Source organism: Lissotriton vulgaris, chromosome 4_1, assembly GCF_964263255.1.
Source record: "Lissotriton vulgaris chromosome 4_1, aLisVul1.2, whole genome shotgun sequence".
Lineage (NCBI taxonomy): Eukaryota > Metazoa > Chordata > Amphibia > Caudata > Salamandridae > Lissotriton > Lissotriton vulgaris.
In genome coordinates this window covers 1,592,019,783-1,592,046,536 of record NC_141691.1, presented here as the reverse complement: position 1 = coordinate 1,592,046,536, position 26,754 = coordinate 1,592,019,783, and the positions used below count along the sequence as shown (strand labels likewise).

The 26,754-nt window shown below is 44.2% G+C and overlaps 1 protein-coding gene across 6 annotated transcripts in view; it reads right to left on the bottom strand.

The window, feature by feature from the left end:
- CSPP1 (centrosome and spindle pole associated protein 1) overlaps window positions 1–26,754 on the bottom strand; it is a 1,363,238-nt gene that overhangs the window by 674,923 nt on the left and 661,561 nt on the right. For all 6 annotated transcript variants that reach the window (XM_086965839.1, XM_086965840.1, XM_086965843.1 and 3 more), the window contains one exon: window positions 13,694–13,811. In XM_086965839.1, coding sequence (XP_086821965.1) covers window positions 13,694–13,811 — 118 coding nt within the window. The remainder of the gene's footprint in view (window positions 1–13,693; window positions 13,812–26,754) is intronic.

The window sequence follows — 26,754 nt, the reverse complement described above, 5'->3', positions numbered from 1 at the left end:
CGCCGCCTAGTGTTGGGTCTGGATGATTGCACCTTGTTGTCCTGGAAGAGTCTTCGAAGTATCACGAGATAGGTGACTCCTCCCCTGGACTACAGTGTGCATGGGCATCTTCGAGATTGTTTTTCGCCATTGTGGCAAAGATGCAGTATAGTAAAGTAAGAGATGGCCATGCAAAAGAGAATCCTGCAGCTGCAACAGGCACCGGAGAGGTGGGTGGGCGATATGAATGTCAGAAGCCCTACATGCCAAGAACAGATGCATACTGGTAAGTAGCATTTTCCGTTCGAGGCATGTGGGCTGCTGAATTCATATCTTAGCATAGACTGAATAACAGTATCTCCTCTAACGGTGGTCACCCTGTACCAGCTGCAGCAGTCTGAAAAAGAGTTTTAAGGACAGACTGGCCTACAGCAGCTTGCTGCTTTGTTTGCACGTCTACACAATAGTGTTTAGTGAAAGTGTGTATGGTAGACCATGTAGCTGCCCTACATATGTCTTCAAGGGGAATATTACGTAGGAAAGCCATGGATGCCCCCATTTTACGTGGAGAGTGTGCTTTTGGGGGAACTGTTGGAGTGCGTTTAGCTTTTTGATAGCATATTTAAATGCATTTAACTATCCATCTGGCTATTCCTGATTTTGAGATGGGATTACCTTTATGTTGTGGTGAAAAAGCAACAAACAGTTTTCCTATTTGATTTACCCTTGTCCACATAATATAGCAGAGCTCTCCTTACATCTAGTGTGTGTAGGGCTCTTTCAGCTACTGACTGTGGATTTTGGAAGAAAACTGGCATTTCTATTGATTGATTGATATGGAAAGTGGATATGACTTTTGGCATAAACTTTGGGTTGGTCCGAAGTACTACCTTATTTGCATGAAGGGTTCTTGAATAGTTAGTGCCTGTAGCTCACTTACTCGCCTGAGGGAGGTAATGGCAATTAAGAATGCCACCTTCCATGTTAGAAATTGCAATTCACATGAACGAAGTGGTTCGAAAGGAGGTCCCATACGTCTGGTAAGTACCACATTTAAGTTCCAGACTGGTGAAGGTGGGTGCTTTGGAGGGATTATCCTTTTAAGACCTTCCATAAAAGCTTTGATTGGTGGTACCCTAAACAGGGAAAGGTGTTGTCTGTTTTGGAGATATGCTGCTATAGCAGCAAGATGCAGCCTTATGGAAGAGTATGCCAGATTGCATCACTGAAGATGCAGGAGGTAAGAGATAATGTTTTGGATGGAAGCATCTAATGGATTGATTTGGTTATTGTTGCAATAAATTACAAATCTTTTCCATTTAGCTGCATATCATGCTCTAGTAGTTGGCCGTCTTGCCTCCTTGATGATGTTCATGCAATCAGGAGGTAAGTTAAGGTATCCAAACTCTTAAGACCACAGGAGCCAGATCGCTAGGTTCATCTGATTGGGATCTGGGTGCCTGATTTCTCCATGGTTCTGAGATAAAAGATGGGGCGAGAGGAGCAGTCTTTGGTGAGGAACTACTGAAAGTTCAAGAAAAGTTGTGTACCATGGTTGTCTTGCCCATGTGGGAGCAACCAGGAACATTGTGAGCGACTGCTGACGTAGTTTGCGTGCCACCAGAGGAATCAGTGGGGTCGGAAGAAAAGCGTACGCAAATCTGCCTGACCAGTTCATCCATATAGCATTGCCCTGTGACAACGGATGTGGGAACCTGGCGGCAAAGTACTGGAATTTTGAGTTTTTGTTTGTGGCAAACAGATCTATCTCTGGATGCCCCCATTTTTAGAAGAATGGTTGGAGAACTTGAAGGTGAATCTCCCATTTGTGTAGCTGTTGGCTGTGTCTGCTTAACAGATCCGCTATTTGATTGTCTTTCCCTGTCAGATGTTCTGCTAGGAGAAAAATGTTTCTTGGAATTGTCCACCTCCATGCTCTGTGCTAAGTGGGACAGCTGTGGAGAGTGTGTCCCTCCTTGTTTCTGGATGTAGTACATGGCTGTCATGTTGTCCGTCCGGATCAACAGAGCCTTGCTGTACAAGTATTTCTGGAATGCTTTTAGTACCAGAAAAATTGCTAGCAATTCTAATTGGTTGATATGCAGTATATTTTTGCTTGATTGTCCAGAGCACTTGGACTGTGTATTGAAGTAAGTGGGCTCCCCAACCTGTCAGTGATGCGTCCACTGTCAGTACTACTTATGGAACCGGCTCTTGGAACAGTCGTTCCTTTGAAAGGTTTTGTGTGTTCCACCACTGCAGTGCTAGGCATTCTTGCAGTGGACGCATTTGAAGTTGTGTATGAGGGACAATGAATATGCAGAAGGCCATCATGCCTATGAGCTGCATGAACACTCGAACTGGCGAAGAGTGTTGTGGCTGACATTTTTGAATGAGAGTCTGCATATTGGCTATCCTGGCTGGATTTGGATATGCTTTTGCTACTGAAGTATCTATTGTAGCACCCAGATATTGCTGTATGTGGGAGGGCTGTAGATGTGATTTTGGGTATTTTTTGGAAAAACTATGGCTGTGTAGCAGTTTGAGTGTTTGAGACGTATGGCTTGCACACTGAAGTACGAGTTGGCTTTTATGAGCCAATCGTCCAGGTATGGAAACACGTGAATGTGTTGCCTTCGGAGGTGTGCTTCTACTACTGCTAAGCACTTTGTGAAAACTCTTGGTGCTGTAGTTACTCCGAAGTGTAGAACTTTGAACTGATAATGTTGACCTTCTATTATGAACCTGAGGTATTTCCTGTGAGCTAGATGTATAGGTATGTGAAAATATGTATCTTTGAGGTCTAATGTAGCAAGGAAGTCGCCTTGCTGGAGTAACGGGAGTACTTGTTGTAGAGTAATCATATGGAAGTGCTCTGAGAGTATGTATTGGTTCAGAGGTCCGAGGTCCAATATTGGTCTGAGGGACCCGTCCCTTTTGGGAATAAGGAAGTATAGTGAGTACACTCCTGTCCTTTGGTGTTGGAAAGGGACTGGCTCTATGGTTCCCTTTTCTAGCATAGATGTTACCTCTTGTTGTAACAGCGTGATGTGTTCTTTGGACATAGGACGGTGTTTGGGTGGTATGTTGGGTGGAGTAGAAGTGAGTTCCAGGCAATAACCATACTGGATAATTTGTCTCACCCACCTTGCGTTCCAGACTGGTAGGAATTGTTTGACTCTGCCTCCGACTGGTGTTAGATGGTCTAGAGGGAGTATGATGAAGTCACAGTTTGGCGGCAGTGGAGGCTCTGGTGTTATTGCCGCCATGTCCTCTGCCTTTGTTATTGTTGCCCCTATAACCTTCACTGTTGGAGACTTTATTAAAGGAACTTTGGGTGTTGCTTTTGTATGTAGAGGAAGTCTGTGATGTGTTGCCTCGTGCCGTACCTCTGTAGGAGGAGCAACAAAAGGAACCTCTATGTTGTTGAAACTGCAGTGCGCCCATAGATTTTGCAGTTTCGGTATCTTTTTTCATTTTGTCTAAAATGGTATCTACTGCGGGGCCAAACAGGAAGTTTTGGTTAACTGGTTGGTTGAGGATGGTGGATTGCACCTAGTTCTTAAAACCAGAGATGCGTAGCCATGCGTGTCTGCGTAGTAATACGCTAGTATTAATGGACCTGGCTGATGTGTCAGCAGCGTTAAGCGCACATTTAATGGAAGCATTGGTTATAAATTTGCCTTCCTGTATGAGGTCGTTAGCCTGAGCTTTGAAAGGTTCTGGCAGGTGTTGCAGTAAGCCTTCAAGTTGGTCGTAGTGTGCTCTATCGTAGCGAGCTAGTAGAGCCCGTTTGTTTGCAATCCTCAATGAATTAGCAGCCTGTGAGGCAACTCTTTTGCCTGAGGCTTCCAATATTTTAGACTCCTTGTCAGGAGGGGGAGCATCTCCTGTTGTTTGTGAGTTAGCTCTTTTGCAAGCGTTTGTTACTACCAGTGAGTCTAAAGGCAACTGGCATTTAATATAAGTAGGGTCTGTAGGGGCCGCCTTATATTTCTTCTCACTCCTGGGATTGAGTACACGTGCTCTGGCTGGATCTTTGAATATGTCTGGCGCGTGTTTTAGCACCCCTTTTAGCATAGGAAGTGTCCTGACATTTTTTTCAGAGGTAGGAAAAGTGCCAAATAGAAAATCTTCTTCTATTGGGTTGGTGTGCATGTCGACCTTGTGGTATTTTGCTGCCCTATCTAGCAGTTGGTTAAAAACAATGGTGTCGTCGGTAGGCGACGGCTTTGTAGGGTATGGTGAGGTGTCTGGGATGGGTTGTGGGTCATATGGATCATTCTGGTCCTCCCATGTGTCATCCTGTGCATGTGGATCCTCTGGTTCATTAAAATCATCCTGAGGAACTTCCCCCATGTTATCCTCATCATTATAATCTGAATGTGTAGGAGAGTAGGGCACAAAAGGCATATTAGTATAGAAAGGAGGAGGAGTAAAAGGCCTAGAGGGAGATGTTCCGAAGTCCTTTTTCTTTGGAGGAACAGGGGAAGGAGTGTCCATATCCAATGGTCTCTTTTTCCGGTAATAAGCTGTAACTTTCCCAGTTTCAGGGTTTATATACAGTTTAGATTGTTCCTCAGATTCTGGATCAGGATGGAAGAGTTCTTCCTCAACTGTCCGTGGCTTTGGCGCAAATGTTTTTGGCTTACTGACTTGTTTGTGACCTTTTGGCTCAAGGGCCTTTGGTTGTGGAGTTTTCTTCGGCTCGACTGTTGCTTTGGTGTCGGTAACCTTTTTTGGTTTGACGTCCTTTGTTGGCTTAACAGTCTTTTTCGGTTTGGCGACTTTGTTTGGGTCGACGACCTGTTTCGGATCGACCGGAGCTTTTGGTTCAATACGTTTTTTATGCTTGACGGCATTTTTTAGGCTCAAGGTCTTTGGTTGAGTCGATGACTTTTTTTGGTTCGACCGGCTTTGTGTTGTGATCCTGCTTTTGTTGATCAAAACTATTTTTAGGATCGAGGGCCTTTTTTGGGTTGGGTGTTCTTTTTGGATCGACGACCCGTTTTGGTTGCAGGCTCTTCTTCGGCTCGATAGCTTTTGACTCGATAACCTTTTTGGGTTGGGCGACCTACTTTGGTTCGACCACCTTCTTCGGCTCGACGACCTTCGGTTCGACAACCCTCTTGGGTTCGACGACCTTCTTGGGGAGAATGTTACTTGGTCCTGGGCTATCGGAAGGCTTGGTTTTGGGCTTCGGAGCCGAGCCGGAAGGCGGGGCTTCTGAAGGAGCTTGTCGATCTCGGCTAAGGCCTTCAGGCGATGCTTCGACCGGAGCCTTCGGTTTTGGGATAAGCGGTGATGGGGGTTGTGTACTCACTGTTTGCCCCGGCGGGATATGGTCATCGGAGTCAGACTGCTCCTCAACGGTGATGATTTCTAGATCCGAGTCCGCCGCTTACGGGAGGTCGTGTTCATCATCTAAAATGTTCTCCGGTTCCGGTGCCGCCCGCTGCATCTCTTGCCTAGCCGCCCGTCGAATCCGGATGGTCTTCTTCTAACGAATTGGGCACACGCTGGGCAATTTTCTTCGTTGTGCTCCGGTGATAAGCACTTGTTGCATACTATATGTTTGTCAGTATGCCGGAATTTGGAGTGGCATTGTGGGCACCTTTTTAAAGGGCTCCTTTCCATCGACAGCAGGCCCACGTGGTGTCGAAAGGCCCAACGGCCCGCGTCGACGTCCGGATCAAGATGGAAAGTTTGGTTGAGTCAAGAAGTACCGAACAAGAACAATACAGTTGAAGTCGAAGGCCCTTTGGCCTTTTAAAGTAGTTTAGTTTCGGTTCCGAAGTTGGAGTAGGGGAATAACATCCTAACCCAATGTCGGGAAAAAACAATCTGAGGATGGAGAAGATGCCCATGCGCACTGTAGTCCAGGGGAGGAGTCACCTATCTCGTGATACTTCGAAGTCTCTTCCAGGACAACAAGGTGAAATCATCCGGACCCAACACTAGGCGGCGATCTATGCTAAGATATGAATTCAGCAGCCCACATGCCTCGAACAGCTGTTTCTTGGAGCAGGCTTCATGTGTGCCCGGAAAGGCACTGGAGTTTTAAGGGCTAAAAAGTGGCAGTTTTCCTAAAGCTGCACACTGCAGCAAGTTACGTTAATTTTGACTTGAGATACAAGTCAGGTTTAATGTAACAAGTAGTTTGATACTTTGCAGTGCCCACTTGGGTCACACCATCCAGGAGTCAGCAGAGCAGAGGGTAAGCATGTAACCCTGTACTCACTAATTGGGCGACCAAGTCTTTCCACAGTAAAAATTGTAGTTTTGCGTGTTTTACTGGCAGGACATGTAAAATACACGTCTTGCCTGTGTCATATGTTGAACACACCTGTTAGGACTCGGTAGGCTTGCCAGAGAGGTGACTTACACACACACACATGTAGAGGAGAAGGGCAACTTTACAATTGCTTTCAATGGCAAAGACGGGCTAGCAGTGCAGGACTGCTCTAACAGTGTTCAGAGGCGGACTGGGGGACTCTGTTTACTTGGGGACCTCCAGGGTGGCGCAATCATTGCTGCAAGCCCTACCTCATTAACCTACATGCCTTGTGTATTTATTTGAGACTTACAGGTAAGTTAACCATTTCCAATTGGGTACAGCCAATTCAACATATACTTTTAGGGTCAGGGCCCTGGCAGTGAGGTCTGGTTAGCAAGGCTCATTGCACTCACAGTCTCGAAAGCCAGCAGCATCAGTCAAAAAACGTGGGGGTGACCATACAAAAAAGGCATTTCCTTACAGCTTTCATCACCAGAAAGACATTAAAGCCTAAAGTGTCCATATTTGGCATGTTGTAATTGTGTTTATGGAGCCAAATTGAACTCTAAAGCAACTACTATTTTAGTTGTTTATTTTTCACAAGTTTTCTTTAGCAACTTCACTACAAATATGAGGTAGCATAAACTTGCTGCACAGCATTGGGTCTAATTATGGGACTTTATGTTGTCGATCACAACCCTAAAAGATCATCTATTCATATGCATGGTGACAGATGGTTTTCCTCCAAGACATCTGTAAAAGTGCTCTCTTTATAGCTCTCCTAAATTAGATACATGTTGGACCAAGATGTGTAGCTCATTGCTTTCCAGTCAAAATGTTCAGAAATTCCTTTTACACAAATGGTAGCTTCAAGTTGTAATACCCATTGATAGATCATCTACTGCTTCAATCTTGAGCTGTCATGACATACCTTTAACAAACACACTGTTGCACTGGATTTCTTTGTGCAAGCAATTATGAAAATAACCTCAAACATACACAGAACTAAGGTGGAAAAAAAAATTATGATCCTCCTTTATTGAGGGGCTCATGACCTGGACAACAGAAAACGTCCTATCAAAATAAGCCAGGCCACTACCTTGATGACACAAACTTTCATCTGTCACTATAAACTGTAACTGAGTGAAACCTCCACTTCCTTACGAAGTAGCCTCACTTGCGACTTCGGCCTCGAACTGGAGTCCTTTCCTGAGTGATGACGTGACTCATGACCCCTCTTCTTATGCTTCTTCCTAGAAGACTTTGAAGCATGAGCAGATGACGACTCAGATCGCGACCTCGATCGAGACCTTGAACGCCGAGACCGAGACTTCGAAGTCTTCTTTTCTTTCTTATTTTTAAGCTTCGCAACGAGGAGCTTCGTCTCCCTCTCCCGAAGGGCCTTCGGAATCATTTTCTTGCACGATGGGCAATCCTCGACGTCATGGTCGGAGCTTAGACACCAGACGCAGCACTCATGTAGACGAAGATACAGTGAAAATAATCACAGAGTAACAAACTTACTACAAAGCTACTGTACGATCCCAGAAAACCGTTCGCGTTGACGACGCGGAAAAAAGGGAACTGATGTCATCACGCCGGCGTGTGCCTATTATGGTGTCGGTGACATCAGCGGAGTCGCGCGCGATGCCGTGCCTCTGTGACGTCGGTCCACGTCGGCGCAAACCTACAAAAGAATTTCCGAATGCTGCTGACGTAGGGGGATATTCACAAGGTGAGGAATCCACTGGCAGATGTATCTATCAGAATGAGTGTTTATTCAATGAATCTTTATTTCTCCCCTGCATTCTTTTATCGGATAATCTACATTTAAATTAACACATATGCCACATCATTTCCTCAGTGTTGCTGGTGTTGGGAAACCTGATCCTGTCTTCTGTGTCAGACTAGATTGATGAAGAGTAGTAATGTCCAATTTGGTAATCATTTTTTTAGGGTATGGTCTTCATTAGCGCAAACACAATCGCACCATCAAATCCCAATGTCTAAAAATAGTCTAAGGCAATATATTGCAAATAGGTAAATACAATCAAGAACTGGAGAGTAAGGTGAAAGGTTTACTACTATCAGGGACAATGAGAAAGTAAAAAATGTTTCCAAAATTATGGTATAATACAGTGATGACTATCTCCACAATGTTGACTCATACTGTGGATTGTGATGAGCAGATGGACTAAAGCAAGGAAGATAATGGAGCCGTAGCTCAGATTTAATATGACATATAAGGGCAAACTTAATTACTATACATTATTGGAATAAGTGCTTTTTTGGAAGACTTATCTACAATAAGATGTTGATTTTGTCAAGGTGACGTTTACTAGGAACATGCTTCACAAGGATCTACACTCATTGTGTCCTCTTGTTCCCCACAAGTGCACTGTATATCATATACATATGTCATACTTCTGTAATGCAAGTGGTAGTAAACGGGAGCCCAAATCACATTAACAACAGGACATCCAAAGACATGAAAAAACTTGATGACCAGAACAGGGAGATCAATGAGTACAAGGACTACCTGACCCAAGCAAAATTCAAAAAATTTGAAAAAGACCTCAAAAAGTTCTCCTATGCCAAAGTATACCCATACTCGGAGGAGAACTACACCCCTCCTGCAAAGGAGACCAACACACCCAACTCCTCAGGTGACGACAGTTCCGTCTCCAGTGACTCCAGCAGCGGATCACAAAAACGAGGAGGCAGAGGACGAAGAGGACAACGATGGCCCAACCACTGGCAAGGAGGACAACCAAACCAATTCTTTGGTTTCCCACCAAACTTAGGCCACATGCCGAACCCCTACTTCGGTTTCCCCAACATGTATCCCCAAGGACCAATGCCGTTCTTTGCAGGCAACCAGGGCACCAACTTTCCTTTTTTAGGACGGGGCCAGAGGACACGGGGCCGCAGAAGATCAACCCAGCACAGCAACGCACAGGTACACTGGGCAGAAGACGAAAACCCGGTGAGCTCCAACACACGTCAAAAGACAAAAGAGGTAACACCAGGAACGAGCAAGTAGCTAATCCCACCACCCAACCATCACTGGTGTTTAACCTATCCAGTACCCCATTATCCACAAAAGAACAGTCAGTCTTGGAGAGGGGTTTGTCATTCGTACCAACTACCAGACTTGACAAATTCAAATTACATACGGAATTAGCTCAATTCTTCAGAAAACTGAAACTGAAGTCCTTCTTTGAAAAGTCAACCCACGACTCTACCCAAACTGACGAAAACCCCAACACCACAGGTCTCAGAGTCAAATCAACCTTTGTCCCCCACCCTCTACCATCCCTGCAGAGATTACCACCTTTGAACAGGCGGTTTATCATGACATTGAGAATCTCAAGCCAACTAACCACTACAATAACATGTCATGGGAGGACAGACAAACCATACAACGCCTCCAGAACAACCCCACACTAGTAATCAAACCAGCAGACAAAGGGGGTGGCATCGTACTACTGGACAAAACAGACTACGATGCAGAATGCCGGAGACTACTCAGCGACAGCCGGAATTACCGCAGACTTGAGCAGGACCCTACAGAACGACTGCGCACCACCGTACATACCCTTGTCAAGAGGGCAGCAGAAGAGGAGCACATCTCCAAGCAGGAAGCCGAATACCTTTGTCCCGAGCACACCAGAACGCCATACTTCTACACAGTACCAAAGGTACACAAAGGGGTAATCCCACCCCCAGGTAGACCAATTGTATCGGGCATCAACTCCATACTAGAGCCACTCTCTAGATACTGTGACTTCTTTTTGAACCCCCTGGTACAAAAAACCCCCACCTACATCAGGGATACCAAACACCTGTTACAAGTAATCACCAATATCACCTTCGACCCTGAAACCCAATTACTGGTAGGGCTGGATGTGGAAAGCCTGTACACCAGTCTTCCACAAAATGCCACCTTACAGGTACTACATGACATCCTGGAAGAATCCCCTTGGCCATACCATACACCTAGGAGCTTCGTCATGGCATGCGCAGCCCTCGCCCTCAAAGAAAACTATTTTGAGTACGAGGGCACCTTTTACCTGCAAACGAACGGCACTTCCATGGGCAGTGTTTTCGCACCGAGTGTGGCTGGACTATATGTACACCACTTCGAAAGCACCAACATCACTGTGGAAGCCAACCCGTTCAGACACCACATACTGAAATGGCATAGGTATATCGACGATATACTAGTCATTTGGGAAGGCTCCCGGCTTGAACTAAATAACTTCCTAAACTGGCTTAACAGCAGAGACCCATACCTCAAGTTCACCTGCACAGCCAGCAACCACCAACTCCCTTTCCTAGACCTGGAAATAACAGCCAAAGGTGGAACCCTAGCAACCACCACCTACTACAAACCTACAGCAAGAAACTCATTGCTGCACTACACTAGCTTCCACCCCCGCCCGCTTAAAGAAAACGTACCCTTTGGCCAGTTCCTTCGTATTAGAAGGAACTGTTCGAACGTAAATGACTACAAATCACAATCAGCGGATCTAGCCACCAGACTAGAAAACCGTGGCTACCCAAAGGCTATCATCAAGAAAACTCAGAAGAGGGCCAGAAACCAGAATCGTGAAGCTCTACTTGAAGATATCACCAAAGAGACACAACCTACTACGTATGTCACCACTTATAACACCGCCTCCAATGAGGTTGCAAAAATTATTAAAAAACACTGGAGAATCATTAATTCAGGACAAAGGAAATGGGAACCACCCAGATTTGCTTACAAAAGGTGCCATAACCTGCGAGACCAACTCGTCAGCACCAGACCAAAACCACCACCCAAACCTGAGAACACCCTACTCAACGCATGGGGAATGCCTAAAGTAACAGGACACTACCCCTGCAACGACTGCATTGTCTGCCACCTTACATCCCACACTAAAACCCTGAACCTGGAACCCGACAAGATCTGGAAACAAAGGTGCCACACCAATTGTAATTCACGGAACGTGATTTACTTATTAACATGCACATGTGGCCTCAGATATGTGGGCATGACCACACGCAAAGTCAGGACCAGGATAACAGAACACCGCAGTACGATGCGATGCAAGAAAAACATAAGCAAATTGACTAACCACTTCATTACCCACTGTCACACCCCCAATGACTTCAGCTGGACAGTCATTGAGCAAATCCCTGAGAGTCCCATCAATAATGATAAAAAACTACTGAATAAGGAACAAAGATGGATATACCGTCTGTCCACAGCCACAGAGGGTCTGAATGATGCCATCCCCTGGAACTCCCTGACCCCTTCATGAACTCAACATTGCCTGGTCCTATGAGCTACATCCGTGCCTTACACCCCTAGAGAGCGCACTGAATCTAAACACAGGACATATGGGCACCCCCTGTCCCACAACCCATGATCATGTGCTAGTAGCCAACTGTGTACCCCTGAACACAGGACAGACGGGCCCCTCCTGTCCTATCATGTGTTATTAGCCTACTGTGAACCCCCGCACCACAATCCCCCTCAGCCTTGGGATGTTTTAACACCATAAACACAATGGTTAATTGGGCCTCTTTTCATCACCCCTGATCAAGTACTAGGGAACAATTCTGTGCCCCACGCCCCAAACCAGCATTTATATGGTCTCATATGTATAAAACGACATAAAACCAAAAGCATCAAAGAGGCGCCACACGGCGGCCACACAGACGCCAGGACGCATGCGCCGACCTCAGGCGCTTGCGCTATCATCACACCCGCCAGACGCATGCGCGGCCACACTGATCGGCCGCGCATGCGTTTCACTGTCCCTATTCACCGCGCATGCGCTAAGGAGTGCAGACAATACCGCGAACCGGCGCGAAACAAAGCGCATACACCTGAGCGCGATAATGACTCGCGATTGCGAGTCTCTCTACCATTGCTTCTCCCTCCAGGTGCCCTCACTTACGCAATCAACCCCAGTATAAAAACCGGCAACAGCAGCCATTCATTACCGGTTCTGCGAAGGAGGCACAACAGGTCCCACGCCGGTGCTGGCCAGAAATCCTGTGAGTACACTGACCTACCATCTCTACTATAGGTAAGCGCTACCTCTCCAACTTTCTCCTACAGGTCTCCTAACCCCAGTGGTCCTACCTTTGTCTCCCACCTAGGGCCACCCCTTGCCACTTCAATAACCTTGGAGCTAAAGCAAGCCATTACTAGCGTAAGACATGGTCCTTGCGCCTCGAAATTTTCACAATTTTCACCATTGCTGTATTTGATACCGCTTTTTTAACCACTTCACTCTCGAAGTTCTAGTGCGACCTTTTCACCATAATGGTACCACCAGTACCATTACACTTTAGCCGCTTATAGCCTGCACACAATCGCTATTTAGTCGGCTGCCATAACAGATGATAAATACTTCCTAGTGACTCTTTTTCTCCCATGTATGTTTTGTCTCTGTCATTTTATGTTATATGTACAGGTGATCTTGAGAAGGGAATCCCCCCTCTCACAGTTAGATACACTTTAGGGCGTGTAGACACATAGACTACACTACACAACCCCTAATTTTAATTACACACATTTTTTATTGTCCTGAAGAAAGCCAGATTAGTAATAAGGCACTGGCTGAAACATGTTGACATTCCAAGGACGTAGGAGGTCGTAACTCGCCTCTAACGTCCCACTGCCTTATTTTTAACCGCTGACGGAGGCCCATTTAATAAAGTATCCTCACCCCCTGGGACCTCCGCCAAGCCGTTTTAAACTCACGAACTTAACACCCTTCACCGCACACACAGTGACATACCTGCTCCGCTGTAATCAGGCGTCGTAGCACACACGGGACACGCTAGGTGTCACTGGGTGGGCCCGATGATGAAGCATGCCACCAACTAGGTTGGTGGGTGAGGGCTTTCAAAAGACACCCAACAGGTGCCACCACCAATTGACAAAACAATACTGAGTCACCATGACAGTTATAATATTAATGTCATACTAACCCCATTCCTAGCTAGTCTCTTTTTGATTTATTAACACATAAACCGGGGATCTCGACTAGCTATCTGGTCCTCTCTCTCCCTCTTGATTTTCGCACTATCATATACATATGTCATACTTCTGTAATGCAAGTGGTAGTAAACGGGAGCCCAAATCACATTAACAGGACATCCAAAGACATGTGTTCAATGTGATGAATCGGTGCATGCTACACCTCAGAGGATGCAAGTAATTTTAATCTGCATACTTTGTTCATACAATGCATATGCTTTGAGGATCAAGTTCAAGATCTGTGCAGTTTTTGTGAAATGAACTGATCAATAATAATGAATTTGATAAACACTGCCAAGAAAACAATGCCTAGAAGATTGTCCTAAGCAATGTAGTTAATGCAACCATTTCTATCCAAAAGGAGAAAGCATGCCAGCCTTAAAGCCTCAATATACCTGTTTTTGCAGCTCCTCTTGATATAACTGAGCCGCTTCTTTTGACTGCTTTGACTTTTCCTCAGGAAACACTCCCAGACTTGCTCCAGATTCAGCATTTCTATTTTCATTAAATCGCCTGAAACAAAAATGAAGCATAGGTAAGAAATGGTATTAAGTAAGGTTCTAAGCATATTCAGAATAATGAACTTCCTATGGGATCCTCCATGCACCAACTTATTTTTCTTCTTAAAGAATGTTGATTTGATTGAATGAAATTATTTTTCAGTTCCATCCTTTGCAAATTTAACCAAATTAAGTTGAAGAAGCCAGTACAAAGCATGTGAGTGTTTTACTGACTACAATGACTGGTATATTGCTTACTAAATATCAGTGTATTGGGCAGAGATTAGTGCTTTTACAGAATTGGAGTTAGTTTTGTGGAGTCCGTCTTGTTGGACCCTTGTTTTGCTCCACTTGTACCTTTCTGGGTAGCAGGAAGCAAAAAAGTACTGATTAGGACTTACTTACTTTAAAAAGCAGGCTATATAGATTAAAAGATGATGAACATCTTTGGACTCCTCCCAACCTTAGAAAGATCGCAACAATAAAAGGAAAAGTATCTTGTCATAATACAAATTCTCAACCATAGCAATCTTGAATTAAGTTATGGATTATCTCAGTTCATGAAAAAAATGCATGCCGGAATACATCTTTTGAGGGGCCTGGCTCTCAAAGTCAACAATAAAACAAAAACAATTGTAGGTGGACGAGAGCAGCAACAGAGTTACCCTCAGCCATAATTTTTAAAAGACCAGACAAAAAAGGTGTCAGTCCAGACGATGATTTGGGGGTCAATTTGGAATCAATGGAATTATTCTACACCAACAAATATTTAAAAAAATAAGCAGTAAATGGTATATCATGTACTGGGAACATTGTCAAACACATGGATTGAAATTTATAGGGGGTGTAAAAGATTTTTACCCTAAACATTTCTGATAGATTTGTGGCAATGGTGCTGACTCATAGTCCACTGGTCAAAACTGTATAGAATTTAAATAACATTTGATGGGGAATTATGGATTGTTCAGCAATTCAGTGACTCATGGTAAATGTCATAATGGGTCAGAAAGATTGTCAAAATGTGAATAAAACTAAAATACAACTTAGCAGCGGAATAGTTATTGTGTCTTCAGTTTGTTTTGGAAAATACTTCTCAAATGGCCCACCTTAAAGACATTTTACCAAACAACTCTGAATGCAAATTTAATGGGTTATAAAGGTAATTCTAAACACATGCCCACAAAGACAATGACACAGCTAAGGCTGTGCAAACACAGGCATGAACCCAGATATAGAAACATGCATGTCCCCCTCTCATACGCAGAATTAAGTAATGATGTAAGGGCTTAACATTGCATCTCCAGGGAAACACTGGTGGGAGAAGATCAAAAAAAGCCACTTAGCTCAGAGGAGGTATTTGGCATATTGTAAGGGTATTGATTTCCCGTTCATCCCTTAAGGAGAAAGAGAGGCCCAGGCAGTCACCCGTCAACCAATGAGGCGCCCGGGAGACCTGCCAAGGATACAGATTCCAGCAAGAGTCGAATCCCCCTTCCCCTCTTAACACGCCAGCAGGGTCGCAGAGATGGCGGCAGGAAGAACTAAGAGAGGAGGCTCGATCAAAGATATGCACTCTCGCATCCCTGAAGGGGACAGTGAGGGTACTACAAGCCGCTCCACATTACTTAGCGAAGAAGGTGGCCCCGGTCACTCTCCCCTACCTGGAGGCCCTCTTCTCCAACCTGAGGGATGAGCTCAAGGCAGTAAAGAAGGACATCACGTCTGAGCTCCAAGCAGTCCGGAAGGAACAAAAATTGGAGACAGATTGGAAGATCTGGAACGCCAAGAGTCCTCAAGAGACAAAGAATTAGAATAGATGCAACAATAGATCATCAGTTTGTCTGAGCAGCATCTGGATCTCCAGGCCCATGCAGAAGACATGGAGAATCGCTCAAGCCGAAACATCAGAATTCGGGTTCCCCCCCACCCCCCGAGATGCAGAGAGAGAGGATATATATGTGCAGGAACTTTTCTCACAAATTCTAAGAGACATGTCGGCTGCAGATATTTGCCTGGAACGCACACATGCATTTTTGCGCTGTTCAAGTGACACATCTTGGTGAATGCGTTAGAACGCCGATATAACGTATATTTCAATTGGAGAAGTGAATCTCCGGCGAAATTTGGCCTTCAGTAAGGACAGTACAACTTACATGAGAAGCTGCAGCATATCTTTCACAATAATTTTTCAGGATAGTAGAACACAACTTAAAGTTTGGCAATCTATTGGAGAAATAGTAGAACATTATCCTTAGTTGTTGTTGGATAAACAAAAAATTGGATGTACCTCCGTAAATGCCAGAGGATTCATCAGTTGTGCTTTTTCCCCGGCGGGTTGAGCGGCTCTTTTTAAAGCTCTATATCTGGCAGGTCCTGAAGAAGGTGGCATGTCATCGCTTCTGTAGCCACCCAAACGCGTCGACCGTAGCCTTGTCAAGATCCTGATATATGCAGTTGTTGGACTAGGTCATTTAAACTACAATGTTATCCTGTAGCTGAGTTCCCCAGATATATGTGATGTGTGTAAAGGTTGGTCTGGGGTGGTGTGAGTGTGGTATGAATGGTGGTGTGTGAATTTGGTTTGTGCTTCTCTACCTGGGGATATTATTTACTCTTTATATAATGCTTTATTATTTGTTCTATTGAAATATGTGTATCATTATTTGGAATAACCTGTGTTGTGTTGTTTAATGTATGTTAAAAAACCTTTATTAAAAAAAGAACAAGACGATGAAAACATTTTTGATAAAAGAAATGAAATAAAATAATATATTTTTGTTAATTGACTGAGTATTTGAAATTTTCTTGGTGCTCACACTTTGCATGTGAATTAATGTAAGTGATATAAGATCTTAGGTCGTGAGGGAGATTTTTCTCTTTACAAGAAAGAGAGTTCTGCTACCTCAGAGGTCTTTCTATTGATGGCTATAAAAGACGCCAACTCCTTCGAGGGTGGCTCTGTGGGGGTATCATAAGTCCAAGTCTGGGGAAGTATTTAGCATTGTGCAGTGTCAGATAATTGAACCTGTTTGTGTTGATAGAAGGGAGAATATTAGTCTCTAGGCAGGAGCGTGTATTGAGACTCCTTCACCAACCTCTGAGCCAAAGAGTGAGAACACATTTATATGGCTTTTAATTTGGCAGCATTTGATGGGTAAAGTGATTCACAAGACAGCACCGATGGGAGTGCCGCTGGGTGGAGTGATGGCCTCCACTAGTGTTGTAACTGCATTAGGGGTACAAAAGGGGGTGGTGATGGACGGAGCATCTAAATCAATCAAACACTCACACCCAGTCAAAAGTTCTGGGTTTAATCCATCACCGTTCTTTAGCCCACTCTGCCACCCCAGTTCAGACATGGCTATATGCAAATCAGTCTGACCCTGTGCCTCATGGGAACAGTCCAGCCCGAACTGCCAAGCCATGTCTTCCCTGGACCGGAAACAAGCTTTCGAGTGCTGTAACTGCATTAGGAGCATGCTGAGAAGGGCAGACGGGTTGGTCACAAGAAGGACCCGCTGGAATCCCAATTAAGTCCTGATGGCTCCATGGGCTCAAGGATGCTCCAGAGGGAGCGTGGTAGAAAATCACATTTGTGAAGGCCACAAGCTGTGCAAGGTTAGCTCCTGGGCTGGAAACTCTAAAACGACTGGTATCGGTGCTGTGGCTGGACGAGTTCCTGGGGTGTCATCAATTCGATCCGAGGATGAAGCCGGTTCCCACTATGGGGACTTTTGGGTCTGCCTCAAAAAACCTACCTTGGAGCGAGAACAGCATTGGATAGTCCATCCCCAAATGTTTCTTTTGTTTATTGTAGACTTGTCTCATGTTTCGGGAGACTTGCGACTCAATAGCAAGTGAATTGTTCTGGAGCAGGACTAAGATCAGGATTACATCTGGGTTGGTGGTAGTTGCAGGCCCAAGCAAGGAAAAGTGTGGTCTCTTGGTCCCTAATGGTCTTGAAATGCATAAGGTAACATTTATCGCACAACAATGAGTACTATCTCTGCCCAGATAACACAGACTCACCTTGTAAGGGTGTGAAATGGACATCTGCTTATTGAAGGGTTGACACTGCTTAAAAAGTGATCTTCGGGGTGGTGATATTGTCAATACTGCACAGTAAAAGGTTTGAAAATGAAAAAATAAGCAAAAAGAAATAGAAAAGTGATATTATAAGAAAGATACAGTGAGGGGCGTGGCCAATTAGATTCCCACCTACCAAATCCCTCAAGGGTCCCCAACCTTTTCAGCGATTTATCCCACCACAGAGGTGTCCAACGCGTGATCCTCTGGTCCTAGCAAATCCATCATATGGCAGACCTCCATGCAAGCATAAACACCCCAGTAACCTATGGCAGAGCCCGCCAGATAGTTTTGTAAAGCAACCCCAGGATGTCATCTCACCTCCCCCCAGTGCCACTTTACCCAGAAGGCAAGGTCCCACCACTCAACAAATCACTTATTAGTGTCTGCGCAGCCCAGTAATACAGAGGGTATATCCATCTTCCAGTCATCTGGTGCTTGCACACATTTACCAACAGCCATATGGGAAGGCTTATTTATTCACCCATAGAAAGGATCAAATCTTAAACAGTTCTCAGAACCAACCTTGGGAGAAAGGAAGGGGAAGTTTTAGAGCACATGTTGTAGTAGTGGTTAACACCATGATTTTAAACATGGAAACCTTGCCCAGAATGTTGAGTGGAAGTTTGGCCCATCAAGTAAGATCAGTTTGTGTTGAGTATCAGGGGTCCCCGGTTAAGATTCCAAGTCAAATTTGGTAACAAGGCTATTTGGATTCCCTGACACTGAATGCTGAGATGTGATGGCCAGTCTACGTCTCCACTATCACCCTTTGATGGAGCCATGTGGGATTTAGCGCAGTTAACCTGGAGGCTAGAGGCCTCCCCATAAAGGATCAGCATCTGAATTAGACAACGTCCTGTGAGCGAGGATCGAGAACGAAAAAGGATATCATACTATATAGGATTGATTATGTTGAATGATGCGAATATTGTCCGTCAAAGGGTCACACACAAGCATAAAGTAAATGCAGAATTGTCACACACATGCAAACTGGAAACCTGGCAGCTATATTGAAGATGTACAGTACGGCCCTCCCCTCTCAGTATGTAATCAACTGTGGATATGTCATGGGGCTCCCACCTTCATATATGAAAGTTTTACATTTATGGACGGCTGGCTAGTGGCTTACAAAGATCACTCTAACCAGTGCAGGCTCATTGCCCCCACAAGTTAGATCCTATAAATCCTTTCATAATTCTATTATTGGTTGTTCAGTTATTCCCCAGTTGGGACTTGTCTTAAATTTGGTTGGATTATTTATTTGTCATTGACAGGGTGATCGGAAGTGGGGGAAGGTGTACTTAAAATGAGTCCTGCTGTTATCACATTTAAAGGTAGATTGGTTTTCTGACATAAAGTATTCATCCTGGAAGCGAGAGAGAGGCCACTACTCGAAATGTATACCTTTTTAGAACACAATAGAGGCACAGGGCCAATTCAAGTTTATATCTTAGACATTCAAGGGGAAGTGGTCAGCAATTGGATGTTACAAAACTCGTGTGTAACTCATTAGGAGCACATGCTGCAATCCTTCTGAAAGCCCACCTGAATGACAAAGAAGGTGATTGCCTGAGACGTAGATGGAGGGGCCTGGTTTTTAGAAACGGTTACGGCACATAAGCCAGAGGCGCCGCAAACAGGGTGCGCATGGGAACTCCATTTGAGCTTGAGGATACTGGCATAGACCTAGAAAGGCAATATGTATAAGTCAAGGGCTGGCTAGAAGTGCTCCGACTCATAGTGGGCAGAACATATACAATGAATGTTGATCATCACTTCCTAGTAGCATTCTCACTGAAACTAGCAGCTTGTCTGGAAACACTCAATCTGTTAGGGGGTAGATTTAACTCTGCTAATTAAACATCTCTAAATCAGTCGCACCTCCCCCTCCCCCCCTTCTGGCATGACATCTATTTGAAATGCAACAGCACTAAGAGACTGGTTGCAGGAATGGGAACTGGTTGATGCATGGATAAAAGACAGGATTGAAAGAATATTCCTTTTATAAGTCCTCAAATGTGTTTCATGCCAGGCTGGATTGTTTGGTATGCTCGCTATCATTGCAAACACAAGTATACCATGCTACCTAGGTAGGTTAAACATTCTCTGACCATAACTCTCTAGAACAGAGTTTGGCATGGGTAGACATCCAACCCCTTTAACAACTTGGAGAATGCAACCTGCATGGCTTGAGCAAGGGGCTTCTAGGCAGTCTCTGAGAAAAAGGACCACCAATTACTTTCAATCAAATGCGGACACTGTTTCTTTGCCCAAGGTCGAATGGGAAGCATTTAATACAGCAGTCTGTATTGTAACAACAATAGAAGCTTGCCGATCTTGAAAAACAATCTTTCTTACAGGTGCTGGAAAGGGGCATCACTGCAGATACCAGCCTGGTAGACTGTATTAAAGAAGCCAGGGACAAACATGCTGTTTTATTTGAATGTTTATGTTGCCTTGACATGGCGGCACATAAGGTCAAAAAGCATGCTAAGGTTGATAAAGCTGGTAAACTATTGGTGTGGTTGATTCAGCCACAACGCCTACAAGTCCTGGCTTCTTCTGTCAAAGGTCACTCCAGTGGCTCAGTCCTCAAACAACAGACAAGCTGTCACTGTCAGACAATATTATGGAAAGCAGTATTCTTTGGAGTCTGGACCTTATTTCAAGATTATGGAAAATTCATGACTGGGCTTAGCATGCCTCAAGTGCCACCATAAGCACGTTGAAAAGACAGAGGCACTGATATCAAAACAGGAAGTCAAACCTTCCATGTCCTCACAAGAGGCTGTGCTAGCTTACCTATGGTGCGCTTTATGACTTATGAGCAACAGCTGGTCCCCAGATTGGTCAAATTATGTCAAGAGACTAGGGCAAAAGGATACCTCATTGATAAGATATGAGGCAATAGTTGCTTTGATATTGAAATCCAGACGTGACCCTGCAATACCGCCTATTATACATTTTAAACACTGATTCTAATATATATTAAGCAAAATTCTAGCTTATAGATTACTGCCTTACCTACTGCTCTCAGAGAAAGCAGTGTTTAGTGCGTTCATGCAGATACCCCATTTGGTCCACCATCTTTGTTAGTAATGGTCTAGTTGCAGCAGGGGTGGCCTGTGGGGTGATAAGAAGGGCCAGTGCATGGAAGCACCTCTAGGTCTATTGACTATGCTTTTGCTGGAGGGGATGAGGGGGGGAGGGACATTTTTACTGTAGGTTTGTTTTTATTATTGAATACTTGCCTGAATACTCTGAGCCTCATTCTTTTTAAGACTCACCAGGCACTCCGAGAACGCTGTGTTTAGTGCATTTGTGCCGATACCTCAGTGTTTGGCCATCTTGGGTCACTATCTTTCCTAGTCATGGTCTAGTCACCGTGTGAGGATGTCCTGTGGGATCCAGGGCATAGACACGCAGCAGGTGTGTCAAAGGCATGCCTGTGGCAAAGTCTGTCTCCCCATCTATGCTCATTCCGCGCTCAGTGCCAGTCATGCTGCTCAAATATCTACCTACCCGAGCACATGTAGAAGGTACTCTTCCTCTGAGATTCATGCTTTGAATCCTGGTGTTTCATGTTCAGGTCAGTTTGACCTGGCGACTCAGCTCTACCGCTTGTTTGCCCTCTGTGCTCCTTTAAACTGTATGATGGTTTGTCATCTGTCAATGAACCCTGGTTTAATTTCCCCCTGAAGGCTAGTAACCATCATGCTAACAAGCTAAGGACTCAGGTAGCAGTGATAAATGTTCAATCTCTCAACAAAAATGCCCTGCATATCTTTGAGCTTCTTAGGGAAGAACCCCTGGACATCCTGTTTCTCACTGAAATATGGATGAGCGATGGCTCAGCGCTTGATATTGTGTTTGCTGTCCCCGCAAGCTATTTGATCATTCACCATGACAGAGTGGGAAAGAGAGGTGGGGCGCTGCTGTAATTGCAAATCTCCCCCTGAAATGTACTTCTTTTGACACTCCTGAACTTTGTGGGGCTGAATGCTTGGGTTTCTGCCTTTCCCCTTCAGCTAATAAAGCTGTGTCTGAAATATTAAGCTACCAGACTACTTAATATTTTAGATACAGCTGGTCAGGTTACTCATTTTTTGTCCCCGCCTAATGACCGTTTGTCCAGCTACATGCTAAAGTACTCCAATTTATGGGTTTTGGGCAACTTGAACATTCATTTGGACAGGTCAGAAGATCACCATGCCTCCCTTCTCTTGGACACTATCTGCCTGGAACCTGAAGCAATTCGTGGACAAACCCACCCACTCCGCAGGTCATCTGCTTGATACAATCTTCTCTAATGGTTATATCAAGGTTGCAGCGGATCTGAGTAATACTCTACAGTGTACTTTTGCTGGACTTTGGAGCAAGGTCCCAGATGTAGAGAGAGGGTTTAATTCTTCACTTCCACACTGTAATTGGGGCAAGGTCAAGATAGAAGAAATTACTTCTATTTGAAATTACAGTGATCCTTGTTTTCTGGCTGTATTGAAACAGATGCACTGACAGTTAAAGCCTGGTTAAGTAATATGGCTAACTAAGTGGCAACTATTGGATCAGGCTCTGGTGGTCTGAGACGCCTATCAGCTCCATGGTGATGAGAAGCTTAAAATCAATGTGGTAGAACTGTAAAAATCTCGAAAGAATTTTGAAACAGCAGTATTAAGCTCCTAGGGGGAAGAAGGTCCTGTTGCAAACTCTTTAAAGGCAGCACGAGAAATCCTTAGTTGCATGAATAAGGAGACTTGAGAGGTATTCTCTTCCGGTTAGCCAGTTTCTGCCTTGTGTATCTTAATGGAAGAGAACTGCAAGCCAAATTAGGCTGAGTGGACAATGTATGACAACTTTCAGTTTCTTCTTGCATTTTGTGGGGTTGATTGGTGGTTCTCTCGAGTCATAAGACACTCAATCTTTTCCATTTAAAGGCACAAGACGACTGGATGAATGGATAGATGTTTTGCCTCAAGATCTTCCTGCAGCCTAGACACAGCCAGATGCCCATTCAGCAAGACATCAGGAGATAGGCGACAGTGCGCCTGCTTAGAAGTCTGTGACGCTCTCTCCTTTTAGTTATCAGTACCAGGTTGGTCACAGACATCATTATTTGACTCTGACTCATACCACGCGTCACCAGAATGTTCTCTTAAATTTTGGGTGATCTGATAGCAGCAGCCCCTGAAGGCCGAGAGGTCGAAAGTGCCATACACTAACACATTTTCATCACCACTTTTCTAAAGACTTGAATTTACAAAGGGTCAGCAGCCGAGAAAGGAAATAGTATCATTGGTTTTATTTTTATAGACATGGAAATGGGCTTGGGTGACTTAAATGTCTATGGTGCCTGATAGCCTTGACAATAACATCAATGTTTCATGTCAGATTCTCACTTTCTAAAACATGAAGATGAAGTAAGAATTTTCTATTCTTTTATGTCATCTTGTTATGACAGAGTCTTATTTCTAGATCTTATTTTATTTCATTTATTTATTCATTTATTTGGCGCACAAATCATCCTCGAGGGAATCTCTAGGCGCCTTTACAGCGGGGGTGTCACACAGTACAAGATGAAATTATAGGGTGAATAATCAGGTTTTCTGGAGATTTTTCAAAAGGGGCGGTCAGAGCATACACGCATAGACTAGAGCAGCTGATTCCAGTAATAAGGTGTGAGGTAGAAGAAAGAGCGGCTCCCAAACCTTGTTGTTCGAATTCGTCTGGGGTGTAAGAGTAGTAGGTCACTGGATCGGAGCTGGCTGACTGGGATGTATGGCTGAAGTTTGTTTCTGAGGTAAAGGGGGCCATTACCATGGAGAGTTTTACAGACCAGCCAAAGAAGTTTGAAAAGGATGCGTTTTTTTAATCAGGAGCCAATGAAGTAAATGGAGTGTGAGCTCCAAAGGAGAACGAGGAGGAAGGTTCAGGACCAAGCGTGCAGCTGAGTTCTGCACTGCCTGGAGCCTAGTTAGGAGGTTTTTATTGATTCCTACCATTAAAGCATTGCCATAGTCAATACAACTTATTATCAAGGCTTGAACAAGAGTTTTCCTGGTTTGCAGTGAGGTCCATTGAAAGACTTTCTTATTCATTCATGTTAGACCAAAACAGGTTCTGGAGATAGTTTTCACATGCTCACTAATGGAGAGATTATCATCTATGAACACTCCCAGGTTCTTTGCACATTTGTTTTGGATAGGAGGTTGGCCCAACTCCAATGGCCACCAGTCGGCTGACCAGACTGAGTGAGCTTTTCTGAAAAAAAGGATCTCCGTTTTGTTCGTATTGAGCTGCAAAAAAATATCTGTCATCCATGTGAAAAGTCTTAGTAAACAGTTCTTAAATTTTACTTTGGTCAGCACGGATTATGGTCCATAGTGATGACCAATTGAGTGTCGGCAGCATAAGAGATGGTTTCAAACCCACATAACCGGATACGTTTTGCCAGGGATGTCACAAACATTAAGCAAGGTGAGACTCAAAATTGAGCCCTGCAGCACCCCTTTATTCAGGACCATGGATGCAGATGAATAGTCACCCAGATGAGTACGTTCAGACAGGAAATTCTTCCTCCATTCCAAAGCTTTACCCAAGACACCAATCTCCCCTAGTCTTTTGACTAAGATTTGATGAGAGATGGTGTCGAAAGCTGCTGGCAGATTCCAGAGAACCATCATAGCTTTAGAGCCCGGGTCCAAAGACAATTTGATGGGATCCGTAACATCTACTAAGGCTGATTCCGTGCTGTGGGATGACTGAGAAGCATCCAGCAGGTGGTTCAATTCGAGGTACTCTTTCAAGGGCATTCTAACCCATTTCTCCTGGCGATAATAAGCTTAGAGGTGCCTCAGAGCACAGATACTACATGAAGCAAAATCATGTTCACTTCACAGACATTACATTTGGAGGATGAGGGTAAGTCAATGGCATCTGCCTCTTGTATTTTGGACATGGTAATAAAAGCTAAAAGAGAAAAGGTCTTTGAGACAGTGTACGAGACATGGTCAAACAGAGTCAAATCAAATTTCAGGAATCTGTCTTTGATCCCAAATTCACAGGTTTAAATTCCAGCAGGACCAACCAGTCGTTAATCCTTCTTAGGTCAATAAAATGAGTACCACTAAGGTCAGTAACATTACGCATCTGTTATTTCAGGGCCAAGAAGCCCAAGAGTGAACGTGTGCTTTACAAACACATTACATTACGTTTTATGTCATACTAAAGCTGCTCAGAAGGCTCAGAAGATGTTTGAAGACTGAATACTCACATAAATCAAGATGAAATACATGCTGATATTCTAGTAGGCTGCATTTGGTTCTTTGCGGGGAATTTAACTCAAAACTGCAAGCTAGGATCTCCATTTTTCAATAGTCGGGCCACATTGTGCTGATTGTTTGATATTGCATAACTGTCATAAAAGAGGGTTTTAAAAGAAGAAGAAGAAGAAGAAGGAGGTGGAGGAGGAGGAGGAGGGAGGAGGGAGGAAGTGTCATATAGCTACTTCTTTTCTATATACTGTGTTAAGTTAGCATGAGTTTATTAAATGGTTGCACGCCGTTTTCATTCTTGCTTCACTTTTGCACACGACACATAATTGTTGTTTTAGCTTTCAACCCAGAAGACCTTTGTGATTTACTTGAGAAATAATATGTTATTGCTCTGATATCAGTTTTGTTCTGCACTCTGTCTGCACAGTGAGTGCTGAAGGCTACACGGATAACTTAACCCAGTGTTGTTTTAAGATCTGATCTTCGCACCCCTATAGACATAACACACATGCTGCTGCCAAATTCTGGCTCTAGGCGAGTTTTATATTGTTGTGCTGAACGCACAAAAACACACTTGATGTGCTTCGCATGCAGAGAGCTGGTGGAAGATGATGTAATCCTCCTGCCACTGAGATTTTGAGGTATGGGCCTGCCCTGCTAAAACCCAAATGAGACCTTCATAGATATAAAATATTATGCTAAATAGGGAAGGGTGAGAATTAGGTATTGTAAATTCCTATTCATTACAGCATCTTAGTATGCTGTCACCGTTTCATTTCTATGGACTAGTGACTATGCTAATAACTTTGTTTTTTATAATAGGTTTGCTAGTGTTATATAAGATACTGCGTTTGAGAACTCTGCATTAGTAAATAAATATTTCAAATATGCACGTGTCCTCATTTACTCCACGTTCTGGTTTTGAAATGATTAAATAACGAAAGAGTGTTCATGTGTTCCACGATACCTGAGGTATTTCAAGTTCATGTTCTGGTCTGTCTAAAACATTGGGAGTTTGTTATGACCAATGAGACACTGTAGCTAGCTCGGTAAGGGGATTTTGGGTACTGAGGTGAGTTTTGGGCCATCCTAATTCACCGAGGTTCCAGGTCTCTATGCACAGTTCTGTAGGAGAACGGAATTCCCGCTACATGGCGCCCATACGTTGTTGCCTTATATCATGACACTCGAGTAGTATATCTTTCAATCCTTAACCCCTTCACTGACGTTTCCGGTAAACGGTGGTGTTGGAAAACCTACCTATTTTTGAAATAGGTCCTTTCAAGCTTGATTCTTACTAAAACGGTTTCCTTGAATTACTACCCAGTTGTGCTACAAAGTTTACTTTGTTTTTTCTCATTCCTGTGCTGTCATGGCCCAAGCTGTGGACATTCCGCAGCATATTCGCATTGCGGTGCGAGATCATTTGCGGGCTTACAATGTTCCCGTTGAGGGCTTGGCTGTAATTATGGTGGTGAGTGCGGAACATGCTTACCCTTACGAACTCTTTTATTCGTGGGTGACATTTCCGGCGGTGGACGCAAATTCTGGCGTATTCCACACATATACTCCCACGGTTGTACCTAATGAGTATAC